Source organism: Alternaria dauci, chromosome 2 (genome assembly GCF_042100115.1).
Source record: "Alternaria dauci strain A2016 chromosome 2, whole genome shotgun sequence".
Lineage (NCBI taxonomy): Eukaryota > Fungi > Ascomycota > Dothideomycetes > Pleosporales > Pleosporaceae > Alternaria > Alternaria dauci.
In genome coordinates, this window is record NC_091273.1 from 4,007,085 (window position 1) to 4,029,360 (window position 22,276).

Genomic DNA, 22,276 nt, shown 5'->3' on the forward strand with positions numbered 1-22,276 from the left:
TTACTGACTTCATATGCCTATATCTAGGCACATATCGGTCGTACTTCTGCCTGGACTTCAACGGTGCAAAAGTAAAAGAAGCCGGTGTATGGTCCAATACGCGTGCGACAAACCGAGCGACGAGTCTACGGATAGTCCCAGGCGATGTCCGGCAAACACCCAGTAACACACCAGCAGGTGGATGGGTACAATTTGGAAAACCCATTCAAGACAACCAGATCCAGGCGCGGGTTGGAATGAGCTTCATTAGCGAAGAGCAAGCTTGTGCCAACGCTGAACGCGAGATACCCTCATGGGAGTTTGACGACATTGTTGCCGCCGCCGAGACTGCATGGCGTTCCAAGCTTGACGTCATCACCGTCGAAGATGGCGGTGTTGATGAAGTCTTCCTCAAAGCTTTCTGGAGTGGCGTTTACAGGTCAATGATTAGTCCTCAGGATTACACTGGAGAAAACCCACTGTGGAAATCTGACGAGCCATACTACGACTCCTATTACTGCATCTGGGATAGTTTCAGATCCATTCATCCTCTGCTCACCCTTCTAGACCCGCATAGTCAAACGCTCATGATAAGAAGTTTACTGGATATCTATCGTCATGAAGGATGGCTGCCGGACTGTCGCATGAGCCACTGCAAGGGCTTCACGCAGGGAGGCTCCAATGCAGACATCGTTATTGTGGATGCATATTTGAAGAACATCACTGCTGGTATCGACTGGGCACTAGCATACGAGGCTATTGTGAAGGATGCCGAAGTCGAACCACCAAACTGGGATGTTGAAGGTAAGGGGACAGTTTCTGAGTGGGTAGAATCTGTGTACTAACCGTTAAGGGCGCGGTGGTCTTGTATCCTGGAAAGAATTAGGCTACATCCCTACCGAGAATATTGACGTCGAAGGCGTGGGAACAGAGACCCGCTCTATCTCCCGGACGGTAGAATATGCCTACAACGATTTCGTCATTGCTCTTCTGGCTCTCGAGCTCGGCAATACAGCCGACTATCAGAAGTACCTCAGTCGCTCTGGCAATTGGCACAACATGTTCAAAGCCGATCAACGTAGCACTATTAATGGTACTGATACGGGGTTTGAAGGTTTCTTGCAGCCTCGATACCTGAACGGCACCTGGGGTTTTCAAGATCCAATCTTTTGCTCACCACTACTTAATTTCACTGGCTGCTATCTAAACCCCGGCGGACGCGAGACCTATGAAGGTCCAGTGTGGCTCTACACCTTCTTTGCTCCTGGAGATATGGCGACTCTTATCCAAACCCTAGGCGGGCGCGAGCGCTTCGTTGAGCGTATGAACTGGCTGCACGAGTCCGGTGTCCTGTATCTCGGCAACGAACAGTCTTTTCTCAACGTCTTCCTATACCACTACGCCGGTCGTCCTGCTCTCTCGGCTGAACGCGCCCATCAATACATTCCCTCTCTGTTCAACGACACCGTCGTCGGGATACCCGGTAATGACGATAGTGGCGCCATGGGATCTTTTGCGGCTTTTGTTATGATGGGATTCTTCCCCAATGCTGGACAAGATGTTTACTTTATTATACCACCTTTCTTCGAGTCCATCTCCATCAAGAATGGCCAAACGGGCAATACAGCAACGATTCGGAACATCAACTTTGACCCAGGTCACAAGAACATTTACATTCAATCTGCGACGCTAAATGGTGCATCTTATACGCGGAACTGGATCCAGCACAGCTTCTTCTTAGAGGGTGGTGTCCTTGAGTTGACACTAGGTCCCCAAGAAAGTGATTGGGGAACGGCGACGGAAGATGTGCCTCCTAGCCTGGGACCTTTTGCAAACAACACTGTGCCGGGCAATGGACCAGCCGCGGTGGATCGAAGGTGGACGATGCCGAGAATGGAGTTTGGTTTTGCTGGTAGTCAGTAACCCGTGAGAGAGCGCAAAGCTGTGATGTCAGAGATAGAGTGTGAATAAACATCGTGAAGCACATTGCCCTGAGTCAACCCCAGTCGTGAAATGGCTGGTCTGCGCAGCTGGAAACCAACAGGGACCGAGCATAGAAATGTCGCGCTTGGGCTTGTCGGGGCCTGAAGTTCGTAGTGCACTGGTCATTGGTTCACCAAAGACTGGATAACGAGCGTAGTGGTCGACGAGCAAATGAACATGGGGATAGAGTGAAACAGGAATGGTGGGGAGAGATTGCATAGCATCCACAGCTGAAGCGCAGCTTGGGCTGACAGCCTCGTCAGATCGGCAATGACGAAACCAAGAATAAACGCCCGGACCACTCGCATGATCGTGTGGTGGCGATATCCGTCCGAGCTCATCCAGTCAATTAACAAGTGCGATGATCAACGATTGACTAATTTGGTATTCATCGTAAAGCTACTGTAAAGAGTGTGTTGTCGTGATCGTGAGTCATGAGTAAAGAGAGACCATGGGTCGATCCAAGGGGACATGAGACCAACTACCCTATCTCCATCTTCCTCCTAAAATGTGACAATTTGTTCCATCCGCCGCTAATCAAATCCAACCCGTTCTTACTTCTCGCGAACGGCGACACCGCCATTCAGTCCGGCACGGGCCTCAGCATCCTCGCGGCTAATGACGCGGTGCGCACCGCTCCAGATACCAAAACTGCGCTTGATAGCTTTCCAGCTCTCGATGGCGCTGATGTAGATGACAACACAACCGAATGCGACACCCCACTCCCAGGTGATAGCGCCATGCTTGAACACCTTCTCGTTGATGATAGGGATGTAAACAATGGGGAACACGACAACCAGTCCGGCCATGACAGCGAAGAAGAGGAAGCGGTTGCGCCAAATAGTGGAAAAGACGGAAAGGCCAGGCGGTGCCGACGAGGGAGTGTTGGGATACATGTTGAAGAGGGAGCGAGCGAAGTGCTTGACTTCCCAGGCCGTGACAAGGAGAAGTAGGGTAATTGTAGCGTAGGTGGTGGCGCGGGCGCGGAACACCACGTCGCAGGTATCGTTGTATCCCTCGTTACATCCAGAGCCGAGGTTGCCTCCGCCAGGACCGACATATGCGACAATGGCGAAGGAGAAGAGACATAGAGATCCCATGAAGAAGCCGTAGATGAATTTGTCCGTTATCAATTCAGCTGAGAAGACACCCTTCTTGTTGTCGTGCGGTGGTCGGTACATGCTGTCTTCCTGCGACTCTTCGAGGCCAAGGCCGATAGCGAGGAAGGAAGAAGTGATGAGGTTGACCCAAAGAATCTCGATGGGAGACAACGGGAAGACGGAGTGATTGTCTTGGTCCTTGAAGGCGAGACCGATAAGAAGGAGGATGACTTGCGCGATGTTCGAGATGAGCAGGTGCATCAAGAACTATAAGACCAAACATTATTGACTGATCATAGGAGGAAGAAGGGGAGGAAGCTGGCATACCTTTTGAATGTTATCGAACAGACGTCGACCTTCTTCGACCGCCTTTACGATAGACGCGAAGTTGTCGTCAGTGAGAACCATCTCAGCAGCGTCTTTGGCGACGTCGCTACCAGTACCCATAGCCATACCGACGTTGGCCTGCTTGAGCGCAGGCGAGTCGTTAACACCATCTCCAGTCATGACACAGAAGCGACCCCGCCTGTGGAGAGCCTGTACCATCTTGACCTTGGTAGTCGGACTACACCTAGCGATGACAAGAGGCAGAGTCTCCATAGCATCCACCTCATCTTCAGTCATCCTGTCAAAGTCTTTGGCGACCATGACGGCTGAAGCGGGGGTACGATCGTCGATAATGTCCACATCCTTAGCAATGGCTTTCGCCGTACCTGGAAGTTGGTCAGTATAAGTTTCGCTTGCAATTCATAGAGGGACAATGCATACCAGGATGGTCACCAGTGAGCATGTGAACAGTGATGCCGGCAATTTTACACTCGCGGACAGCACCTTTGGTCTCCAGGCGAGGTGGATCATAGATGGCGACAAGACCGAGATAGTTGAGGTTGGCTTCGACGACATCACGTTCCGAGATGTCAGTGCCGGCCTGCAGTGTCTTGTGAGCGATGCACAGGACGCGGAGACCTTGATTGGCCATACTTTCAGCCGCTTCCAGGATCTCAGTGCGCTCCTGGTCCGAGACATTGAGCGCAGGCATCATGAACTCTGTTGCTCCTTTGGTGTAGACATCCATGAAACCCTGGTGATTGTCCTTGTAGACAACAGTCATCTTCTTGACCTTGGAGTCGAAAGAGAACTCAGTAGCCAGATGGATGTTGAGATTGGAGAGAAGCCTCTCCTTGCCCATGTTGAAGCGGGAAGCGAGGACATGCAACGCGACTTCAGTTGGCTCACCATGCGCCACCCAAGGTCCATCAGACATGTCTTGCATGATGGCAGTGGGCGGTCGTGAGATGGTATCGATGGTAGAGGCATCAGTGTCGCGATCATCACCATTGACTGACTGATCTAGAGCCGCAGCTTTCTTCTCACTTGGAGAGTCGATGTGGGTATCAGATGGTGGTATGACCTTGGAGTTGTTGCAAAGAGCGATGGTACGTAGAAAGCGGGTAACAACAGCATCCGGCTTGTACTCATCCAAGTTGAGGAGCTGGTCAGCTAGAGCGACGTTTCCGCTAGTGGGGTTGTATGGGTCTGTAATAGCGTCGACGGTGAACGTGCCAGCGCCATTGATTAGGGCCGTCTTTGCGACCATGCGACCTTGAGTAAGAGTACCAGTCTTGTCAGAGCAGATGTTTGTGACACCACCCACGGCCTCAATGGCTGACTGGACCCTAGTGATGACGTTTGCTTTGGCCATGGCTTTGCCGCCAACAGCGATCGTAATCGTGAGGACTGCAATGAGCGATTCGGGAATGACAGCTACAGCAACACAAATACCATAGATGAGGACTTCTCCACCAACCTGCCATTTGCTTGCGGAGAAGACGATGATGGCAAGGAGGATAGCGAGACCAAACAGTAGGAGAGCGAACTTGCTCAACGTGATCTGGAGTGGAGTCCCGACAAGGCCTAGGATCGTCTTGCCGCCGTTTATGAAACGCTTGAAGATTCGGACAAAGACATTGGTAGACTGTGGGCCGGCATCTTTCTTCTGGCGAAGCATAGTAGCAATTTTTCCGACTTCAGTGTCCATGCCAGTTGCGACTACGATACCATGGCAGCGTCCAGATGTCACCTCACTACCGGAAAAGGCAAGGTTGGTTTGGTCACCAGTGGCGAGGTCCAGTTCGTCGAAGGTCTTCCATGGTGTCTTCTCCACAGGTGCAGATTCTCCTGTTAGGAAGGCTTCGTTGGTATAAGCGTTGACACCATCGATGAGGCGGATATCGGCAGGTACGATACTACCAACGGACAACTGTACAAGGTCGCCAGGGACGAGGTCCACTGCCTTGACTTTGATATCCGCAGTTCCGTCTCGGGTGACGGTAGCCTCGGGTGCGGTAAGCTTTTTGAGAGATTCGATAGTCTTCTCGGCTCGATAGTCCTGCCAGAAACCGACAACGATGTTCAGGAGGATAACTGCGGTGATGACGCCGCCTTCGATGTAGTCGTCTATGCCAAAGCTTATGGCCATGACAATGATGAGGACGAAGGTGAGACTGTTCGAGATCTGCCTTAACAGAATTTTCCACATGGAAAGCCCTTCAGCTCCCTTAACCTTGTTAGGGCCATAGAGCTGGAGGCGAGATTGCGCTTCAGAGTGAGTGAGTCCATGGCTGCAATCGTTAGCACAAGCACAAGGGATCTAAATACAAGCAGTGAGCCCTACTGGATATCCACTCGTAGTTTCTGTGCAACTTCCTCGGGGGTGAGGGTATGCGGAGCGTGGAGTGTGGGCGAAGTGTCGCCATTGGTGGGGTTCGGCTGTAGTTGCCTTTGGTGGGGTGCAGTATGCGGATCCTTACTACCACATATAGGGGGTTCATCGACGTTGGGAGAAGTCTCCTCGACGGCAAGTAGCACAGTTTCACCCATTCAAGTATATGTGTTAACACTGGTAGTGTCGGTGGTGAAGAGACAGAATACGCTTTTGCGGGGGAGTCCTTATAGGCAGTTTGTCCTGCCAGGTTTAGGCGGGGTTAGCACGCTAGATGGGCGACGTGGGTCCCCCAAGCGTGGAGAAGCTTGGAACTCCTTGCCCAACACGCCTCATTAACGGCTACAAACGTCTACATTACAGCGTGTGCTGCATCGGTATATGCAATCGCTTCAATCAGCTGATTCCGTTGAACGAACGAGTACCCACAGCTGTTATGGCAAGACCAATAATCGCCAGACGCTGCAACGCTCGGGTCATTGAACTGCCAATTAACAGAACGATAAGAAGCTTGGCTGACGGATCCAAGAAGTCCGGTCGTCGCATCCCGGTTCCAAGTATCGACTGTGTGGCTTTGAGCCACTGTGCCGCGATGCCGAGATCTCTCGGCTGTTGGCGTTGAGTACTATCGGAGTACTGGACGGTACGGTGCATGTCGGTTTCTCGCAGTTTCCCCGTGGAGGCATCGTACGACTCCGCGTTTTGCGCGCTCTGTGTGGAGCCGCGTGATGTTTTTGGACAGCAACAAGAGCATCCCAGGATATGCGTTTCCGGGGTAGAGATACGGTAGTAAGCAGCGCTGCCACATATGACAGGCTGATGTTTGCCACGTATGCCACTCAAGGCTTGTCCGGTTACAGGTGTGGCGGCACCACCAATGACATGTCTCGCAAGCCAATACGCCTTGATGTGAATGCGCAGCTATGGTGCACTAGGCCTGCAGCGCATCGAAGACTCGTCGCGAAGCCCAGTGAACATGCTCGTGGAGAATTGTCCCGAGGAATGTGGAGAGCGTCGCTTCGCCTGCCTGCACAGTGTGAGTAGTTGAGTTCGGGAGACCATGGCGTAGCAAGTTCGTTTTCAAAGTAGAAGATACTGCGAGGTATGGAATGTCGTTGAAATTGAGCCTCAATCGATAGACAAGCTCTGCACGTGGATACCTGGCCCAGGCGGGACGGGCAGAATGGTGGGGGTGGCAGTTGCAGATTCTGCTGCCACAACTCAACATCCGAGAGTGCCGAAAACCGTTCGCGGGGTAGAGATCAATATTACAAAGTTGAGTAGCTCTAATTCTAGGATTTCTCTAGCTCTAACCTTGCCCTAAGAGGGACGTTTTACGCCTAAAATGTGTTACACCTGTATAGGTAATTAGTTCTTCGCCTTGGTAGTTTTCATCAAGCTACACTTCCAAACAAGCAACCGTATGGACTGCTCCCGAGATCCCTCCTAAAGCAGATAATACCGCGCTAGCGCCTCCAGTTGCAACTGCAGCAGCACCCGCAAAGAGTCCCGATAATAGCTTCGCCCAAGCCGCCCCTTCACCGCACGAGCCTTCCTCGTGTGAAACAATAGTCAAATCGATGACGTCGGTATTCTTCCAGTCTAATTGCTCCTGAAAAGCAATTTGAACCTGAATCTTGATACTCGCCGGAAACAGAGCCTTGAAAATGTATAATTCGTTGTCCCAAAACGCTGGACCTGCCCCCTTGACCTTCTTCTCGATCTCGGGAACCAGCGTGGTCCGCAAAAGCTCCGAAACGTCCTTGATAAGCCTGGGATTATAGGTTGGATCCGTGGATTTCTGACCGGCTACCCAATTCACGCGGGCGCTGTGGTACTCGCTAGTCGAGTGACGCTTGATTTCCTTGTCGATGACGGTCTCCTCTGCAATCGAGCCCTCATCGGGGTTCAGGAGGCCCATCCAGTAGAAGGGGTAGTCTATTACACCGCTGACACGCGCATCAGGCTCGTTCTTCTCCGCGCCCTTGAGCTTCTTGGGATTTCTGCCGACGATACGGACCTCCACCGTCTCTTCATTGATGGATACGAGCGTGCGGCGGATCTGGCGCTGCTGTCGCGTGCAAGCATACTCGGCTTTGCATCGATAGTACCATTTGTTGCGCGGAAAGTTGGCAAGCGCAGCGGTCTTGTAGCAGCGCATGTCGTGGTCGCCCAGAGATGCTACGCCCGTGGCTTTGGTCATCGAGTCGCCGTCGGCTGACAGGCCGTGCACCCAGAAACGTCGCTCTAGCTTCGCAAAGTTGGCCTCTATTCGGTCGTCTTGTTTGCCGGCTGTCCACTCCACAAAGGCTCCGCCCATGGAGTCGATCCGTTGCCCTTCAGGATAGGAAGCAGTGGCTACGTCTTGCCATGAGAAGGATGCGTTTTTGACAGTATAGTCATAGGTATCGTGGTACAAAGCCAAACTAAGGTGCTCGAGAATGTCTTGTTGGTCAGACTCCTTGTCCTTGTATTTTTTACAGTCGGCTAGATAGACGACTGTGTACCTTAGTCAGCCCTTGGACCAAGTTATATGGGTGCCGGGAGCGTACCTTCGTCTCTTGGATCGGTGGCTCTTGTTTCAAGTGTATCTCGAGCTTCAAGCAGAGGTGGAGTCTTGATCGCGAAAGAGGCCACCAAACGCACGCTGAGTAAGAACTGAGCTATGAGAGTACGTCGAAACATCATTGGAAAGAAAGAGTAAGGACAGAAGAGTGTAATAAAGCAGACGCTGCTGATGTGACAGTGCGAGAGTATGCAAATATGAGAGCAGGAAGTAAAGTAAGAATGGCTTATTTATAGCACACACTCTTTTGTATTCTCTGTTATCCAGGATCTAGTCCAAAAAGTTTTCGGAGGCATGTTCGTGTAGGATCTGCCAGGCCTGTCAGCATAGTCGGTGAGGTGATGTTACATTTTCCAGCAGGAGTCACGTAATATTCCCATACACTGATGCACCTACAGGAAGACCCACAGAGCCCATGCAGCTGTTCTTTTTGTATAAGGAAGTTTTTTATCACCCGGAGATGACTAACGTATCCTTACCCAGCTACAAGCCTCGTATTTTGTTCAGCCAGCTCATGGCAACGCTTTTCGGTGTTGACTGTCACGGCGTCTAATGCAAGCCATAGTGCGGCTGAGAACAAATTGATTCGAAGCTTTGTCGATTCTAGAAAAAGCGTACTTTGTTGTGGAATAACGGTGTGGGGCTGCTTACTGCTTCGTGCAGGTACTAAGCCCGAAGTCGCTGCACGAGCGAGGCTGAATGCAGGAGAGCTCACCAGCTCACCGAAATGTTATACCGCTACAGTTTCTCTTTATAAGTTGAAAAGCCAGTCAGTGTGAGGTCAGGATCAGAAGCCCGACTCTTGTAGCCACGATGCAAGTCCTCAAGACAATATCCATCAAAAATACTACTTTTGTTTTGTCATTGCCCAGATCAGACTTCGCGACGGTAAAGACTTCTAGATCTGTGAGCCCCAGTCACAGTTACGAGTCGTATGAAAACACCCGCAAGACACCACGGCTGCGCACCGAATTCGACATGCACGTCTCTCCCACACCGTCCCGCAAAAAGGACATTCCGAAAGTCGATCGCTTGATTGTCCGTATTCGACTCATACTGCGCATCATATCGTTCCTCCTGGCGAGCTCCATTGTGGTCATACTATCGTACGCTGCCGCGCTCTACCGCGCTACGAAAGACGAGGACATAGAAGTAGAGGGACAGGAGTATGGCGTCCAGATGGTCTGGTTGACTGGACTGAAGATGAGACCTACATTCGTGTTGCTGGGTGTGTCCTGCGCAGCGATGATTACCAGTCTACTTGTGCTTTTAGCTACCTGTTCGAAAGTGGTAAATACGTCAGCAGCACGATATTATACGGTTCTTCGCTAACCAGTCTTAGATTTATCGTGTCACCGACTTCAGCAACATCTTCACGGCGGTCGTCTCAGCTATCGGTGTCTTCCTATGGCTTGGTGCCGGCGTCTGGTACAAGAGCGATGACTGGAACCGGGATATGAACATGGACATCACGTCGTATGTGTGTCGGCACCATGGCTACCCCGCCCTTCGACAAGTACTCGGCAATATGGGCGCGCTGTGTGGCGCGCTGAGATACGTTTGGCTAGCAGTGATAATTGCCAGTTGTATAGAGCTTCTCTCTATTGTCACGGTAGGATGGGGGATAATAGTTGCTAAGAAAAAGGGCGTGTATGTAAAGATCTAGTGTAACGTAGATTGTAAGTGAGTCGGTCACACAAGCGAGTTGGTTACCCCACCACCCTTAGCTTTGATCTACAGCACAACACTCCACTCCCTAAAAGCCCACTGTACAAAGGCTAGTAACGACTGACCGCGCGACTGAAAGTAACCGCTTTTGTGATAACCTGCACAAAAAAGAGTTTCTCACGACGAAAATAGTACGGTTGGTGAACAGACGACGCTTTTGATCGTGCGGTACAAATATATAGGTACCTACTACGCCGAAGAACCCCATCCCAATGCCCATTATTAACCCAATCCATGCATGTTCATAAAGTCATCAAACGCCCCTTGTGAATTCGAGTGGCCGCACTCAGCCTCAGATCGCGCGTAACGACTCGGCTTCCGACATACTCGAACTCGACGAGCGGCGCGGCGCAAGCTGGCTATCCGCCTCGGCGAGCGCGGCCTGCATCGAGAAGCCAAAGGTGGCTGCGAGGTACTGCGCATAACGAATACGATAGGCCTGCGCAGGGTCTTCCTTTGGCTTGAGAAGTTCCTTTTTTTGTGATGAAACACCTGCTGGAAAGATTAGATGGGAGGCTTTAGTATGGTTGATCAAATATACCCGTTGCGGGATGGAGAACTATTGAAGGCGTCATGGTAGGCGAGAGGTTAGGTGAAGAGGAGGGTGACGAAGAAGCGGACGAGTTGAATGGAAGAGCAGGCATGATGTCTGAATGCGAATAGATGATAGATGATAGGTGACAGATGAGTGGTGGCTTGTGTGCTGTAGGTGGCGCTGATTGGTTGTGGTAGAGGTAGTTCGAGGTTTGTATGAGGATAGTTCTCTGGCGTCGATCCCGTCTTGCAAGAGTTTAGGCTGAAACTCGAGATTGGTTGTAAGAGTTGCGGTGGATGCTTTGCTGCTTCGAGAGAAAGATGGGCAGCACATGTTCGCTTTATACGTGGCTGACGGCTGGGATCGAGGGACCACTGAATCACGATCGTGAGCCTGGCGGAAGCTTCACCGCACAATTAGAAACAGAACGAATGGCGCCGTCACGATAAGTTCCACACAAGAGGCACCGATGCCTGCATCTCGATCAGCCCGAACCAATGCAACGCAATTGGGGGCAGATTGTTTCCTAGTGGAGCAAGGTGATACAAGCCGGTTAGCCATCCATGAATGCGCCATTTCTTTGCTGATTACCCCTGGACCATTGCGCTCCCGTAGCGCTTCCCCAGGTTTTTCATTCGTGCTTGCCTGTTTGAGCGGTGTGGTAAATGTTGCGCGCCAACCTGCTTTGAGCTCTGTGCAGCCGGTTCCTTGCCATGGCACATATCGCGATGCTCAAACTATCTTCACGATGCGCTGTTCATGCTCGCAGGCACACACGATACATGTTGCGTGACGCATTATAGTCCGACACAACTGCATCCAAGTGGCACCACCTGACTAACCTAGCCAACATCGCTGCATAGACCCAGCTGCGGAGCAAGTCGCCACATGCCGTCAAAGCCAGTAATACTGCCGATGAAAACGAGCAAATGACACAGCCAATATTCGCTATTCGCGCTGAAGATGACGACGGCGCAAGTAACCCTTGTTTATAGCGGAACGGCCGTGCGTCGTGTAAGATATCAGCAGCTACGCCACGACTGGGCACTTGCCCATCACACATGGGCTGTCTCCTTTGTCGTGGCGGGCCTGGCCACCTCGCTCTGCGCCTGCATATTGCTGCTGAAGTGTTAGACGTTTGCAAAGGACCACGTTGTTGGCGCAAGGCGTCTCGGACGCCTGGGTGCTCTCTAGCGACTCGTGCAAAGGCCCATGGCGCCATGCAAGGAAACGGGGAGACCTTTTTCTAGACTATGAGGATCTGCAGCTAAACGTCTCTTTCTGACGGCTGAACCGCAAGAAGCCGCAGCCAAGGATTCCCACCGTGGAAGCAGAAACACTTTGGAATTCTCTGCCATGCATTCCGGTGCAGTTTCTGACCCACGTCACACCGGACCCACAATATTCATCAACATGGACATTCCAGCAACTTTTGCGATTACTCTCTGTCCTTTACCATCATTCAAGCACAGTCAGCACTGGTGATGATGCTACCATGCTACACCAAGGTGGTCCAGAAGCCCGACTTTACGTACAAGAAACCGGTCCAGCCCGCCCAAACGTCACGATGTTGAAAGCGCCGCATTGTTCCAAACGTGTTCTATGCAGACGCCGCATCATGAGGCCTCGACGATCGATGAGGGGCAGCACCATAAGCGGGACCAGTGCGGGGCCGATGCCTGTGAATCGGATGGCTCGGCTCAAAGCCGTCATCTGTCTCGAGCCAGGCACACCCAACCTGCCGACACAGTGACGGCGGCACCATCACCTTCCTGTTTACTCTGCATTGAGACTTGGCAGGCCCTCCCTCGATTGTCAGGTATCGCAGCCCTCCCTGCACTGTGTCAGCACGCGGAAACCACTTTCCGACGTTCCAATACCCTTTGCCCTCACCCTCGGGTATGGGCATGCAAGAACATGCACCTCGTAGTCAAAGTACACAGCCACTCTCGCTATGCACGATATTGCCTCAACCCAACGCTAGGCTCATCCTGTCAGCGCGCACATTTGACAGTTTCAAAGTCGATGTAGCCTCGTGCCCAGTGCGGCATTTCCTCAAACAACACCATCCCATTATTCCCGCTGTGGAGTCTGTCGATCCGGTCCAGTCAACTCTAAAGCAACGTCAATCACAAGCAGAGCACAGCATGATCGCGAAATGCGACATGCGAAAAACGTCAGGTACAGCGGCGTTTACTACTCACCGCCATGATGTAGGTTTATCTCTGTCGTCAACTCATAAGGCCTACCCTGCATACTGCATGAGGCCAACATCAGGGTCTGATGCGGGTGTATCTCATAGTAGCAAATCGAGTCTGGATTAATCTCTAGTCTGGTTTCACGTGTCACCCATAACCAAACTGTGATAAGGACGATCAAATCAAGGCTCGGAGGCTGGATGCGCGAATATTCAACGACTACGACTTTGCAGATATATCGAAGGTTAATTCGGCGGACCTGCGCAACGCCGTGAGTGACAAGTGCGGCTGGCGTGCATATCACGAGCTGGACGAACCAATGTTTGCACGAAAGCTGTGAACTTGGGTGTGGCGTATCCATGATTATTCTGGACCTTTCACCGGAAACTACCATCTAGAAATCGGGCCTACATCCATACGATAACAAATCAGGTACCATGAGTCTATGAGACAATTACGATGAATCAAGCATTATGCCGTGCTCCATTTGCGTGCATAGGAAAACAAAGGAAAGAAAAACAACGCAAGGCGTCCAACGGTAGACATGATGCCGTTGGCCATCACAGTACCGCCTTACCAACGTTGGTCTGGGTACATGTAACCAATCCGTTGGCCAGGGCCGCCAAAGTTGTCTTGCGGAGGAGAAGGCCCCCTGCCGTACACCATCGGCGGTTCACCTGGCATGCCGCCTGTGGGAGGAGGTCCTTGATGCGGCGCGCGTCCTCCAGCATTTTGTCCATTCGCCAGCTGTTGAAACTGCTCCGAGTCCTGCCAAACGCCATCCTCTGCCAAAAATTCTGCCCTGCAAATAGGACATCTTTTTTGATCATCCGGTCGATTCAACAGCATCTCCTTCAAACAGTTCCTCCCAATCATGTGATTACATCCCTCAATCCCTTTAATTTGTACGCAAAGATGTGACGCACTCGGTGGCTCCAAACAAATCGGACACTCTGCGTTCGGAGGCGCGCTCCCACCATCGCCAACGGGCTGCGTTCGTTCTTGCATGAACCACGCCATGTCTTCGGCAGCTTCTTGCGAGAGACCGCGGTCTTGTCGCATAGGAGCAGGGTCGGCTTCGATCTCGAAAGCAGCATCCGGACGAGGGCCGTGTCTACCGTCGGCACGACCGTTGACACGACCGTTGGCGTCGTTGACACGGAATGGATTCGGGCCTGTCCAGAAGGAGGACCGGAAGGCTCCTGGACGACTTGTCGAGCGGCCGCCTAGGAGACTACCGAGTGGTGCTCGTCCTTGAGATGGCCCACGGGGTGGCATGCCTCCGTTCATTCCCATACCCGGCGGCCCCTGGGCCCCACCCATGGTATGGCGATACGGGCCGTTAGGTCCATAGCCTTCTTGATGCATGTTACCGTCGGAGTCTTGGTAGGAAGAGTAAGAATAAGAGTTGCCGCCCATCATGGGTGGTGAGTCGTAGTCGTCATACGGATCTTGCTCTGCGTAATCACCGCGTTGAGGTTGTCTTGGTTGATAGCCACCACGGCGGCCGCCGAAAGGATTCGCGTCCCAGATTCCACCTTGGAAGGGTCCCATGTTGTATGATTCGGCTGGTAGTAACCCGTGACTTTTGGTTGCGATTGAGGATAAGCTTTTCGTGCTGAATGATGAGTTGGCAAGGAAAAGAGCAGGTGAGCTAATGTAGTCGGACGAGTCTCTCGTTGTGCTCTGAGGGTGAACAGCACGGTATGCTAGAAGAGTGCAGTCACCGGAGGACTGGTTGGTGAAAGTAGTCGCGACGAGTGGTAAGTGTTTCCAAGAGGTCGTCACCTAGGGCTACGGTTGAGATGTTCCGCGTCGTGCACTTGCATGAGTATGGCTAGGTATGATGAGCACTGATATGCTCTATGCCTAGAGACTTCATGCAACGGTCAGACATTCCAAGATGGCGAAGAGTATGATATCATATGCGCGTGACTCCATGTCCTGATGGGCCATGTGACCCAGAAGCCGTGAAGACGGCCTTGTGCATACACAGTGAAGGCACGATCTTCACTGAGCTATTCACACGTATTCGGATAGGCATGCGATTATCAAGCTGCATGTATCGGAAGGTGCGTTTATGCAAGGTGTGTGTATTCATCGCGATAAGCATCCGTAGAGGAAGTACATTATACTAGTAAACTGGGTCATCCCATGTCGTAATCAAACTGATCAGGGTATCTACATCGCTCCATGCGACCACGATGTTGTTCATAACCAGACGAAACCAAATGCAAGAGAGGGCATATCCTCACGCTCCAGAGCCTACCTGCATCAAACATTCCCCTAGCTATTCCTCAAGTTCGAGACTCTGCCGCCTATGAAGTTGGGACTAGCAGCTCTACTCCTGGTCTTGGGTTGAGGTGTTGCACTCGTGCCTCTAGTGCCCACACCCGGCCTGCCGACGCTCCTCAGACGAGCAATCTCTTCTTCCTTGCTCTGCAACGTACGCTTGTAGATACTCAACTGGGCCTCCAAGCTCGTGATTTGCTTTTGCTGTCGGTCGTAGTTTTGATCGAGGTGCATGCCCTTGCGCTTTGTTGCTTCTCCCGAAGCTGCAGACGAGAGTTTCTTCACTTCTTCCTCAAGCTCCTTGACGCGGGCAGCATTGGCGGTAGCAGCGTTTTGCGCATCTTGGTAGGTTTCTCTCATGTATTCCAGCAGGTTTTCCGCATTTGACGCGTTCTGTAGAGCTTTGTCTTTCTCCTCGCGTGCTTCGGCAAGCTCTTTGCGAAGCTTCGTAATTTCGGCAATATGTGCATCAGGCGAGAGAAGGTCTGTAGCTCGCTGTTCCTTTAGCTGCTGGCTTAGGTCGCGCACCTCCGCGGTACGTGTTGTGAGGCGTTGGGTGAGAGTAGCATTGAGCTTGGTCAACGTCTCCAGTCTGTTCTCTGCAGTCTGCAACTTTCCCTTCTGAACGCGGTAATCGCGAGCAAGATCTTCATGCTTCCCTTGCTGTTTGTCCCACATTGCCTCACTCTCTCGAAAGTGCCTCTGTTCTGCCCGGTGGGCTTCTTGCTCCTCCCGAACCGCTTCGTCGGCGGGAGCTGATCCTCTCTGCGAATGAAGCTCGCGGGCAGCAGTGCCAGGCATGGAGTCGCTTACATGCGTGACTTCGTGCTCCTTCTCTACAGCGGAAACTCTTTGTGGTTGCGGAGTGAAGCGCATACGCTTCGCCGGATCAAGGTCTTCTTCATCCAAAGGGCGCTTGGTACGCTCAGCGATAGGTGTATCTGTAGAGGGCTGCGACAACTGCGTCTGATATTCAATCACGTCCTTGACGCTACCAATAGACGGCAGTGGCCATTCGGCACCTTCCGATATGTGCTCGATCCAGTTGGCGACTTCCGAGGCGCATTCAACATCTCGCGGTGTTCGATCGTCGATAGCTTTTCCGATATCTGGGCGGACATGCGCCAGACTCGCCACGATAGTATGCATACGTTCTATTGGATCCAGACTTGATGCTACATACCGCTCAAGGTGGCCGACGGTCCTTGGGATTACTAAATGAATCACCGGCACCACATCGCGGTCAGGAGAATTTGCCCAATTCTTCTTCCGAATTTGTGTTGCGTCCTGCACGCCATCGAGGCAGATGATCAGATCGGGGGCATGTATGACAGGCGATGTATCACCCGATATGACGGTGACTAGTAAGCTACCGTCGATCTCTTTGCAGTTCACCTTCCAGTCTTTGCCAGGCATGGTGTATCTGATCAGGTTTGCCTTGCAGAACGTCTGGATGATCCGGAACAGTGTCTCGTTGTCCCGCTCCGTGACCAAGACAATGTGTTTCCGCGGCTCGGAATGTCGCAAATCCTGGAACAGTCTGGCCAAGAACCTGAACTTGGTCGAGTTTTCCATGCCGAATCGAGCAGCATGTTCAGCTTGCGTCAGCGAAGCCTCGCCGTTCAGGTCTTCTATTTCGGCCTCAGCGAAGACCAAGTCCATGTGTGTTTCAATAGCCCGGAGTTGGCACAAGACATTCTCCACCTCTTCTATCGGGCTCACACTGCGGGGATCTTTCAGAAAGCGCTCCAACAAGTCCTTCTTAGACGAGATGTACTGGGCGTACGTGTCGCTTTGTCGGCCCTGTACGAACAACGGCACGATGAACTCTTGGTCAGCTAACTGTAAGTCGTCGTTGAGTAGACTATCACTATCCTCATCGTCTGCATCACTAACATCCATTTCGTCAGAAGCGGGGGACGTCGGTACTGGTGCGACAGGCTCAGACCGGGTTGGTACTTCAGCAACAGTAGGTACTGGGGGAGCGTCTGGTAGTGAAGCCACTTCCTTTTCCAACGGCAACGCTTCTGATGGGGCATTGTAAGCAATATTTCTTAGCGACGTTGGGGTTTGCGCAACAGGCAAGCGGTCGGGCACAGCAGAAGGCGAACGAGTGCCTTCTGGTGGCTCGTTTGTCTGTAATCTACCCAAGGGCGCGGGAGTAGCTGCCGGTCCATCCCCAGGTTTTGAAGGCGTCATAGGCGATCTGCTGGCGCGCTTTGTAGGAGTTCTTTCCTTGAAGCGCCTGGCAATGTCCTCTTGCATCCGTCGGCGGACATTCTCCGCGGTGGTCTCACCCGACATGGTTGATGGCGATGAAGTTGGAACAGGCGTACAAGGCCGTGATGGAAGTCTGGATTCTTGGGTTCTTAGGGAATAGCTTGGGGGGTAAGGGACTGGCGAGGTATCGTGATTTAGTGACCTTGACGGCCGTTCTGGAGTCTCCTGTGATGAGTCGTGACGAGATTCAGAGCTAGCCCGATGTTCTGGCTCTTTCTCGATTGTAGGCCGTATGCTCCCAACTGTGTCGTCTTGGGTGCTTAAATCTGCCTCGAGAGATAACACTTGCGCGTTCTGCTCACGTCCAGGACTAGAGGAAGCGTGGAGCAACTGAGTATAGAGAGTCTCGACTCCTTCGGGTTGATCTGACGGCAAGGCGCCGTAAGTAAGAACAGATTCGGTCTGCAGAGATTCCACTGGCGCGTCGTCGTGAACTTGGTGATGGGCTGGTGATGCTTGTATTGATTGGTGAGGCGGGCTAGACGCCGGCGCCGGAAGAGTGGGGCTTGGCGCACTAACCTCGGTGAGCACTTGTTCTGGATGGCTGAGTGGTATCGCACGAGTATGTTCAAGCTGCTCCAGGATAGCAGTGGGAGGTTCTTTCAAAGGCTCGTACGGTATAAACGGATGCTGAGACTGGAAGGGAAACTGATCGTTGTCTTCTAGCAGCGAGTGTTCGATTAGACTAGGCTGACTGTCACGAACGCTGATTTGCTGGGATGTCTGATGTTGCGCCGCCTCGTCAATGCTGTCGGCTGCGATTTGCGTGCCGCTAGCTACGTTGCTTCGTTCGGAATGATGCGGCTGGCTGTTGTCGACCAGCGTAAAGGATTCGTTCAGAAAGAATGGGATTCCAGCTACCTCTGCGATACCTGTCGAAGCGTTCCCTGTAACGTCTGCAGAGGTTGGGTTCAAAGGCGAATGTTCGCCTTGTATGCTGTCTCCCCTGTCGGAGGTTGTCTCACAGGCGGTTTGTGCTGGACAGACCTGAGCGACGTGATCAGACAGTTGAGTTTGAAGCTCGTTGGGCTCTTCCCTTGGATGCTCAGCTGGCGCAACACTCTGAGTGTCTCCACTGTGTTGAATAGGTACGCTATCCTCAAGCTCTTGGCTCGACGCCTCCACCTGTGACGAGATGTATATAAACTCGGGTGTCTGTGGAGCGGCTCGTGACTCTGCCTCAAGCCTTTGGATCTGGCTCTGTGAATCTGCCGCAGTGGTATCGGGGATGGTCTCAGGGATGGATCGTGCGGGCGATGCAGCGTATTGTGCGGCTTCTTCTATCAGTTCAAGGAGGCCCTGCCGTGATAGTCAGTGGACATGGTAACTTGCAGGGGAACAGAGGGCGAACGTACCGAGTCTTGGACAACGTCGTCCTCAATATATGACTCGTTTGTCTCTGTGCTTTGCTGGCTTGTATCTCCGGCAAGCTGAGTGATAGGGATGAAGCTTCCTTCGCCGATGGAACTTTGCGAATCTGGAACGATGCCGGGAAAGATGGGTCGTGGGCGTGTGCGTGCAGCAAACAGCTGCGAGCTATCGAGGTCGGTGTCTTGGGTAGGTGCTTGAGTCGAAGGCGAAGGGATCTGGGAGAAGAAGGCGTATTCGTCTCTCTCGAGACTGTCACCACGTGGAGCGATGCGAATGCGAGGCGACAGGCGGGCTGCTGCTGATGCTGTGGCACGATCTGAGGTCTCCGGGCCCCGTAGATTGGTGAGGGGTGATAAAGTTGTGGAGGAGCAGGTGGTGGGCTCCGGACTGCTGTCGACGACTCGGGAATGGCGAATGCGCCTCGGTCCTCGACCGTCTTGCTGTTGTCGCTCAGACTGTCCTATGCGCCTTCCTAGTGATATTTCACGGACCTCTTCCAAGTCTCGCGCTTTTTCCTGCTCCCAATCGGCGACAAGGTCGTCGTTGGCGTTCTCTTCCGGCTCCCAGGTTGGTTCCCACGCCTTGCCAGTGTCCGGGTCAATGCCTTTCCATTGAATGTGATACCTGCGCACTCCGTGGATGAACTTCTCGTCTAGGATGCACTCTGCTGCCCACAGAGCGTCACTATCCTTGGTGGCTTCGCTTGCGCTGGAATCAATGCACCGTGCCCGTTTGTTTGGTTTCGTCCTGATGGAGTTGCGCTTCCTCTTGGAGTGCGCCATTACGCGCAACGCCCAATAAAGATATTTTCCAAGTGAGCTGACTCCATTGTGGGAAAGAGAACGCGGGGATACCAATGCGCCTGGGCTGTTGGCAGGTGAGGGTGACTGGTGATGACTGCGGGACAGTCCGCGAACCGAATCACCACCCCTGCCAGCGGTGAGCGCGTCGCGACGCGTCCCAGACTACCGGTAGTACCGGTAAGAGAGACTCGAGAGCAACCCCTCTTGACCAAAAAGCATGGATTCAAGCTTGAGGATCCAGGACGTAATTTGATGCATTGCATAATCTGTCAATCGATACTCAGATGGGAAATAGCTCCTGATTTCTCGTTGTGCTCAAAGTGCTAGGCCCAATGCTCGTTGATCGCCCAAATTGCTGCTGTGTCACCACGGCACGTCGAGACCAAGAGGTAAAGTCTAATATACAAAGATCGTCTTAGCAAACTACAAGCAAGCCGCCAATAGACCGACTCTCGAGTCCTTCGTGAAACTATACATGCCTTCGCAAAATGGTTGCCAGCATGGACCGGGTATCCTACAGCTTGCCGCACAGCAAAGTACGCCCAACCAAATATGCATGCACACAATGCCCATGGCTCTCTCAGGCCCCTCTTAGTATCTCCGGCTCCTCTCAGTATCGCCCGCCACGCCTGTTTCCTCTCCGACCGCCTCTGTTGCCGCCGTTGTACCCACCACGCTGTCCACCTTGGTAGCCACCTTGATTCTGACCATACTGACCGTTATTGCTGTACTGGTTAACACCCTGGTAGCCGTACTGGTTACCGCCCTGAGTGCCGTACTGAGTGCCGTACTGGTTACCACTCTGGTTGTCGTATTGATGACCGCCGTACTGGTTACCACCCTGACTACCGTAGTAAGTACCACCCTGATTACCGTACTGGCTTCCATACTGATTGCCTTGCTGCGGACCGTGTGACGCCATGTTCATGTTCGGAGGAAGAGGATGAAGCCATGCGCCCTGGGAACTGGGGGGCGGAGGAGGAGGGGTCCATACACCGCTGAAGTTGGGGGGTGGGGGAGGAGGAACAAAGTCTCCAGGTCCCTGGAACTGAGGCGGAGGAGGCGGTGGGACATCGAATGGAGCCATCGACATCGGGTACTGGCCTTGGGACTGACCTGGCATATGCTGCGGCGGAAACGGCGGGGCGTTGAGAGGCGCTTGCGGAGGCTGAGAGTATGGTTGACCGTAGTTCTGCGGCGGCATGGGCGGAGCATGGTGCTGATAACTACCCGGGCTGCCCTGGCTATTCCTGTCCGTATCATACCACGGCGGTTCACGTCGAGACCTATCGCTCTCATATTTCTTTGACTCTCGTCCCATCTCAACTAAACCCTGGTCCTCAAGGACTCGGCGTGTAAGCTTGGACACCCGAGGCGAGATCCTACGGCGACCCTGGGTTTCTTCGCCGAATCTTCGGCGCGAAGGCGGATGACCATCGTCGGACGACCCGGAGGAATGAGAGTAACTAGGACTTCGACTGCGGTTGTATCCTTTCCGCTCGCGCTTATAATCTGAGTCTGATGAGGAAATAGTAGGCCTATTCTGTCGGTCATCACGACGCGTCATGGAGGTGACTGGCAGGTCGTCCATGTCCTCCATACGCTCAGCGTCTTCTCGCGCAATCTTGATGTTTTCGGGAACGCCAAACTTCTGCATGTCGTGACAAAACTTCGGCGACCAACCGTATCCATTTGCCACTGTTATGGTCTCACCAGTCTCCTTGTTCTGCTTGACCAACTGTCCCATGGGATCCAATGACAGCCTGTACTTGGTCGTCTCGCTCGTCGGATTGTCGCCCGTTGGCATGTACTTCAGATCGATCTTCTCGAAGTAGTCGTCGAGCAGGTTGCGAACGTGGGGACTGACAGGCTTCTTGTCCAGCCTCTGGATCTGGATCTTGGCGGGGTTGATCGGGCGTTTCGGGTCATTGATCATCGGCTCGAGCATGTAGGATGCGGGGAGATCGTGCCATGGGGCATGTCGGTCGCCGTGGAACTCTGGCAGAAGGTAGTTGCGCTTGCGGACAGGCATACCACCTTGGGCAATGAGCAGGGCTTCGTCAGCCTTTTCCCGACAAGGCTTCAAACTCTCAGTGCTGAGGAGCCCGTTGACAGTCCAGTAGTTGATAATGGCTCTCAGCTTCAGCTCCAGCTGTGATGCGCTCTCAGTGATACATGTAGCTGCTTGTTCGATCAAGTCAACAACAAAGCTCTCACATTCGTCGCTGAAGATACCCTGCTTCATCGTGGTGCGACGATGGAACTTGTCAGTATGCAGGACATCGTTGACAATCAGCAACAAATCCATCCGGTTGCGGGCTGCTTTCTTTGCTGGTCCTGGAGCACTCTGGTCTACAACAATGGACTTGGAGACAGCGATGAGATAGTCACCGAAGATGGCGATCCGAGCCTTGGAGGGAGCTACGTGCTTCACGATCCACTCTGTACATTTCTACGAACGGGAAATTAGTCTGCTCCCAGGGACATGCGATCAATGGCTTTAAAATTAGATACCTGGATGTTCACACGCGTGTTCTGCTGAAGAACAGCATCAATGTTGCTGAAGAGCTGCGCGCTAACTTCGACTGGAATGGGAGGGAGACGGTCTTCGGTATCTGTCTTTTTCATTGCTTGCTTGAACTTGATCTGTGCGATTGTTAGCACACTTGTCGCGCGCTTGACATCGTCATTAGACGCCATTTTTTTTGCAACGTGAGGT

The 22,276-nt window shown here is 52.7% G+C and overlaps 8 protein-coding genes across 8 annotated transcripts; 2 read left to right on the forward strand and 6 right to left on the reverse strand.

Annotated features, from left to right (window-relative positions):
• Positions 1-236: 236 nt before the first annotated feature.
• Positions 237-1,902, forward strand: ACET3X_003343 (uncharacterized protein; the record flags this gene model as incomplete). The annotated part of the gene is made up of 2 exons (XM_069448608.1): positions 237-783; positions 833-1,902. The coding sequence occupies 2 exons, from the start codon at positions 237-239 to the stop codon at positions 1,900-1,902; spliced, it is 1,617 nt and encodes a 538-aa protein (XP_069309890.1).
• Positions 1,903-2,343: 441 nt separating this feature from the next.
• Positions 2,344-6,002, reverse strand: ACET3X_003344 (uncharacterized protein). Its single transcript, XM_069448609.1, has 4 exons — positions 5,737-6,002; positions 3,831-5,683; positions 3,390-3,775; positions 2,344-3,329 (listed from the first exon to the last, which is right to left on the reverse strand). Exons 1-4 carry the CDS (start codon positions 5,940-5,942, stop codon positions 2,517-2,519), a joined length of 3,258 nt encoding a protein of 1,085 aa, XP_069309891.1. The 5' UTR covers positions 5,943-6,002; the 3' UTR covers positions 2,344-2,516.
• A 1,068-nt stretch (positions 6,003-7,070) lies between these two features.
• On the reverse strand, positions 7,071-8,509 carry ACET3X_003345 (uncharacterized protein). The gene is made up of 2 exons (XM_069448610.1): positions 8,337-8,509; positions 7,071-8,283 (listed from the first exon to the last, which is right to left on the reverse strand). The coding sequence occupies exons 1-2, from the start codon at positions 8,470-8,472 to the stop codon at positions 7,184-7,186; spliced, it is 1,236 nt and encodes a 411-aa protein (XP_069309892.1). The 5' UTR covers positions 8,473-8,509; the 3' UTR covers positions 7,071-7,183.
• A 606-nt stretch (positions 8,510-9,115) lies between these two features.
• Positions 9,116-10,021, forward strand: ACET3X_003346 (uncharacterized protein). Its single transcript, XM_069448611.1, has 2 exons — positions 9,116-9,640; positions 9,693-10,021. The coding sequence occupies exons 1-2, from the start codon at positions 9,164-9,166 to the stop codon at positions 10,014-10,016; spliced, it is 801 nt and encodes a 266-aa protein (XP_069309893.1). The 5' UTR covers positions 9,116-9,163; the 3' UTR covers positions 10,017-10,021.
• Positions 10,022-10,220: 199 nt separating this feature from the next.
• ACET3X_003347 (uncharacterized protein) lies at positions 10,221-10,952 on the reverse strand. Its single transcript, XM_069448612.1, has 2 exons — positions 10,620-10,952; positions 10,221-10,570 (listed from the first exon to the last, which is right to left on the reverse strand). Exons 1-2 carry the CDS (start codon positions 10,720-10,722, stop codon positions 10,371-10,373), a joined length of 303 nt encoding a protein of 100 aa, XP_069309894.1. The 5' UTR covers positions 10,723-10,952; the 3' UTR covers positions 10,221-10,370.
• A 2,432-nt stretch (positions 10,953-13,384) lies between these two features.
• On the reverse strand, positions 13,385-14,365 carry ACET3X_003348 (uncharacterized protein; the record flags this gene model as incomplete). The annotated part of the gene is made up of 2 exons (XM_069448613.1): positions 13,385-13,596; positions 13,738-14,365. 2 exons carry the CDS (start codon positions 14,363-14,365, stop codon positions 13,385-13,387), a joined length of 840 nt encoding a protein of 279 aa, XP_069309895.1.
• A 732-nt stretch (positions 14,366-15,097) lies between these two features.
• Positions 15,098-19,536, reverse strand: ACET3X_003349 (uncharacterized protein; the record flags this gene model as incomplete). The annotated part of the gene is made up of 2 exons (XM_069448614.1): positions 15,098-18,682; positions 18,739-19,536. The coding sequence occupies 2 exons, from the start codon at positions 19,534-19,536 to the stop codon at positions 15,098-15,100; spliced, it is 4,383 nt and encodes a 1,460-aa protein (XP_069309896.1).
• A 631-nt stretch (positions 19,537-20,167) lies between these two features.
• ACET3X_003350 (uncharacterized protein) lies at positions 20,168-22,257 on the reverse strand (the record flags this gene model as incomplete). Its single annotated transcript, XM_069448615.1, has 2 exons — positions 20,168-22,009; positions 22,072-22,257. 2 exons carry the CDS (start codon positions 22,255-22,257, stop codon positions 20,168-20,170), a joined length of 2,028 nt encoding a protein of 675 aa, XP_069309897.1.
• Positions 22,258-22,276: the final 19 nt, after the last annotated feature.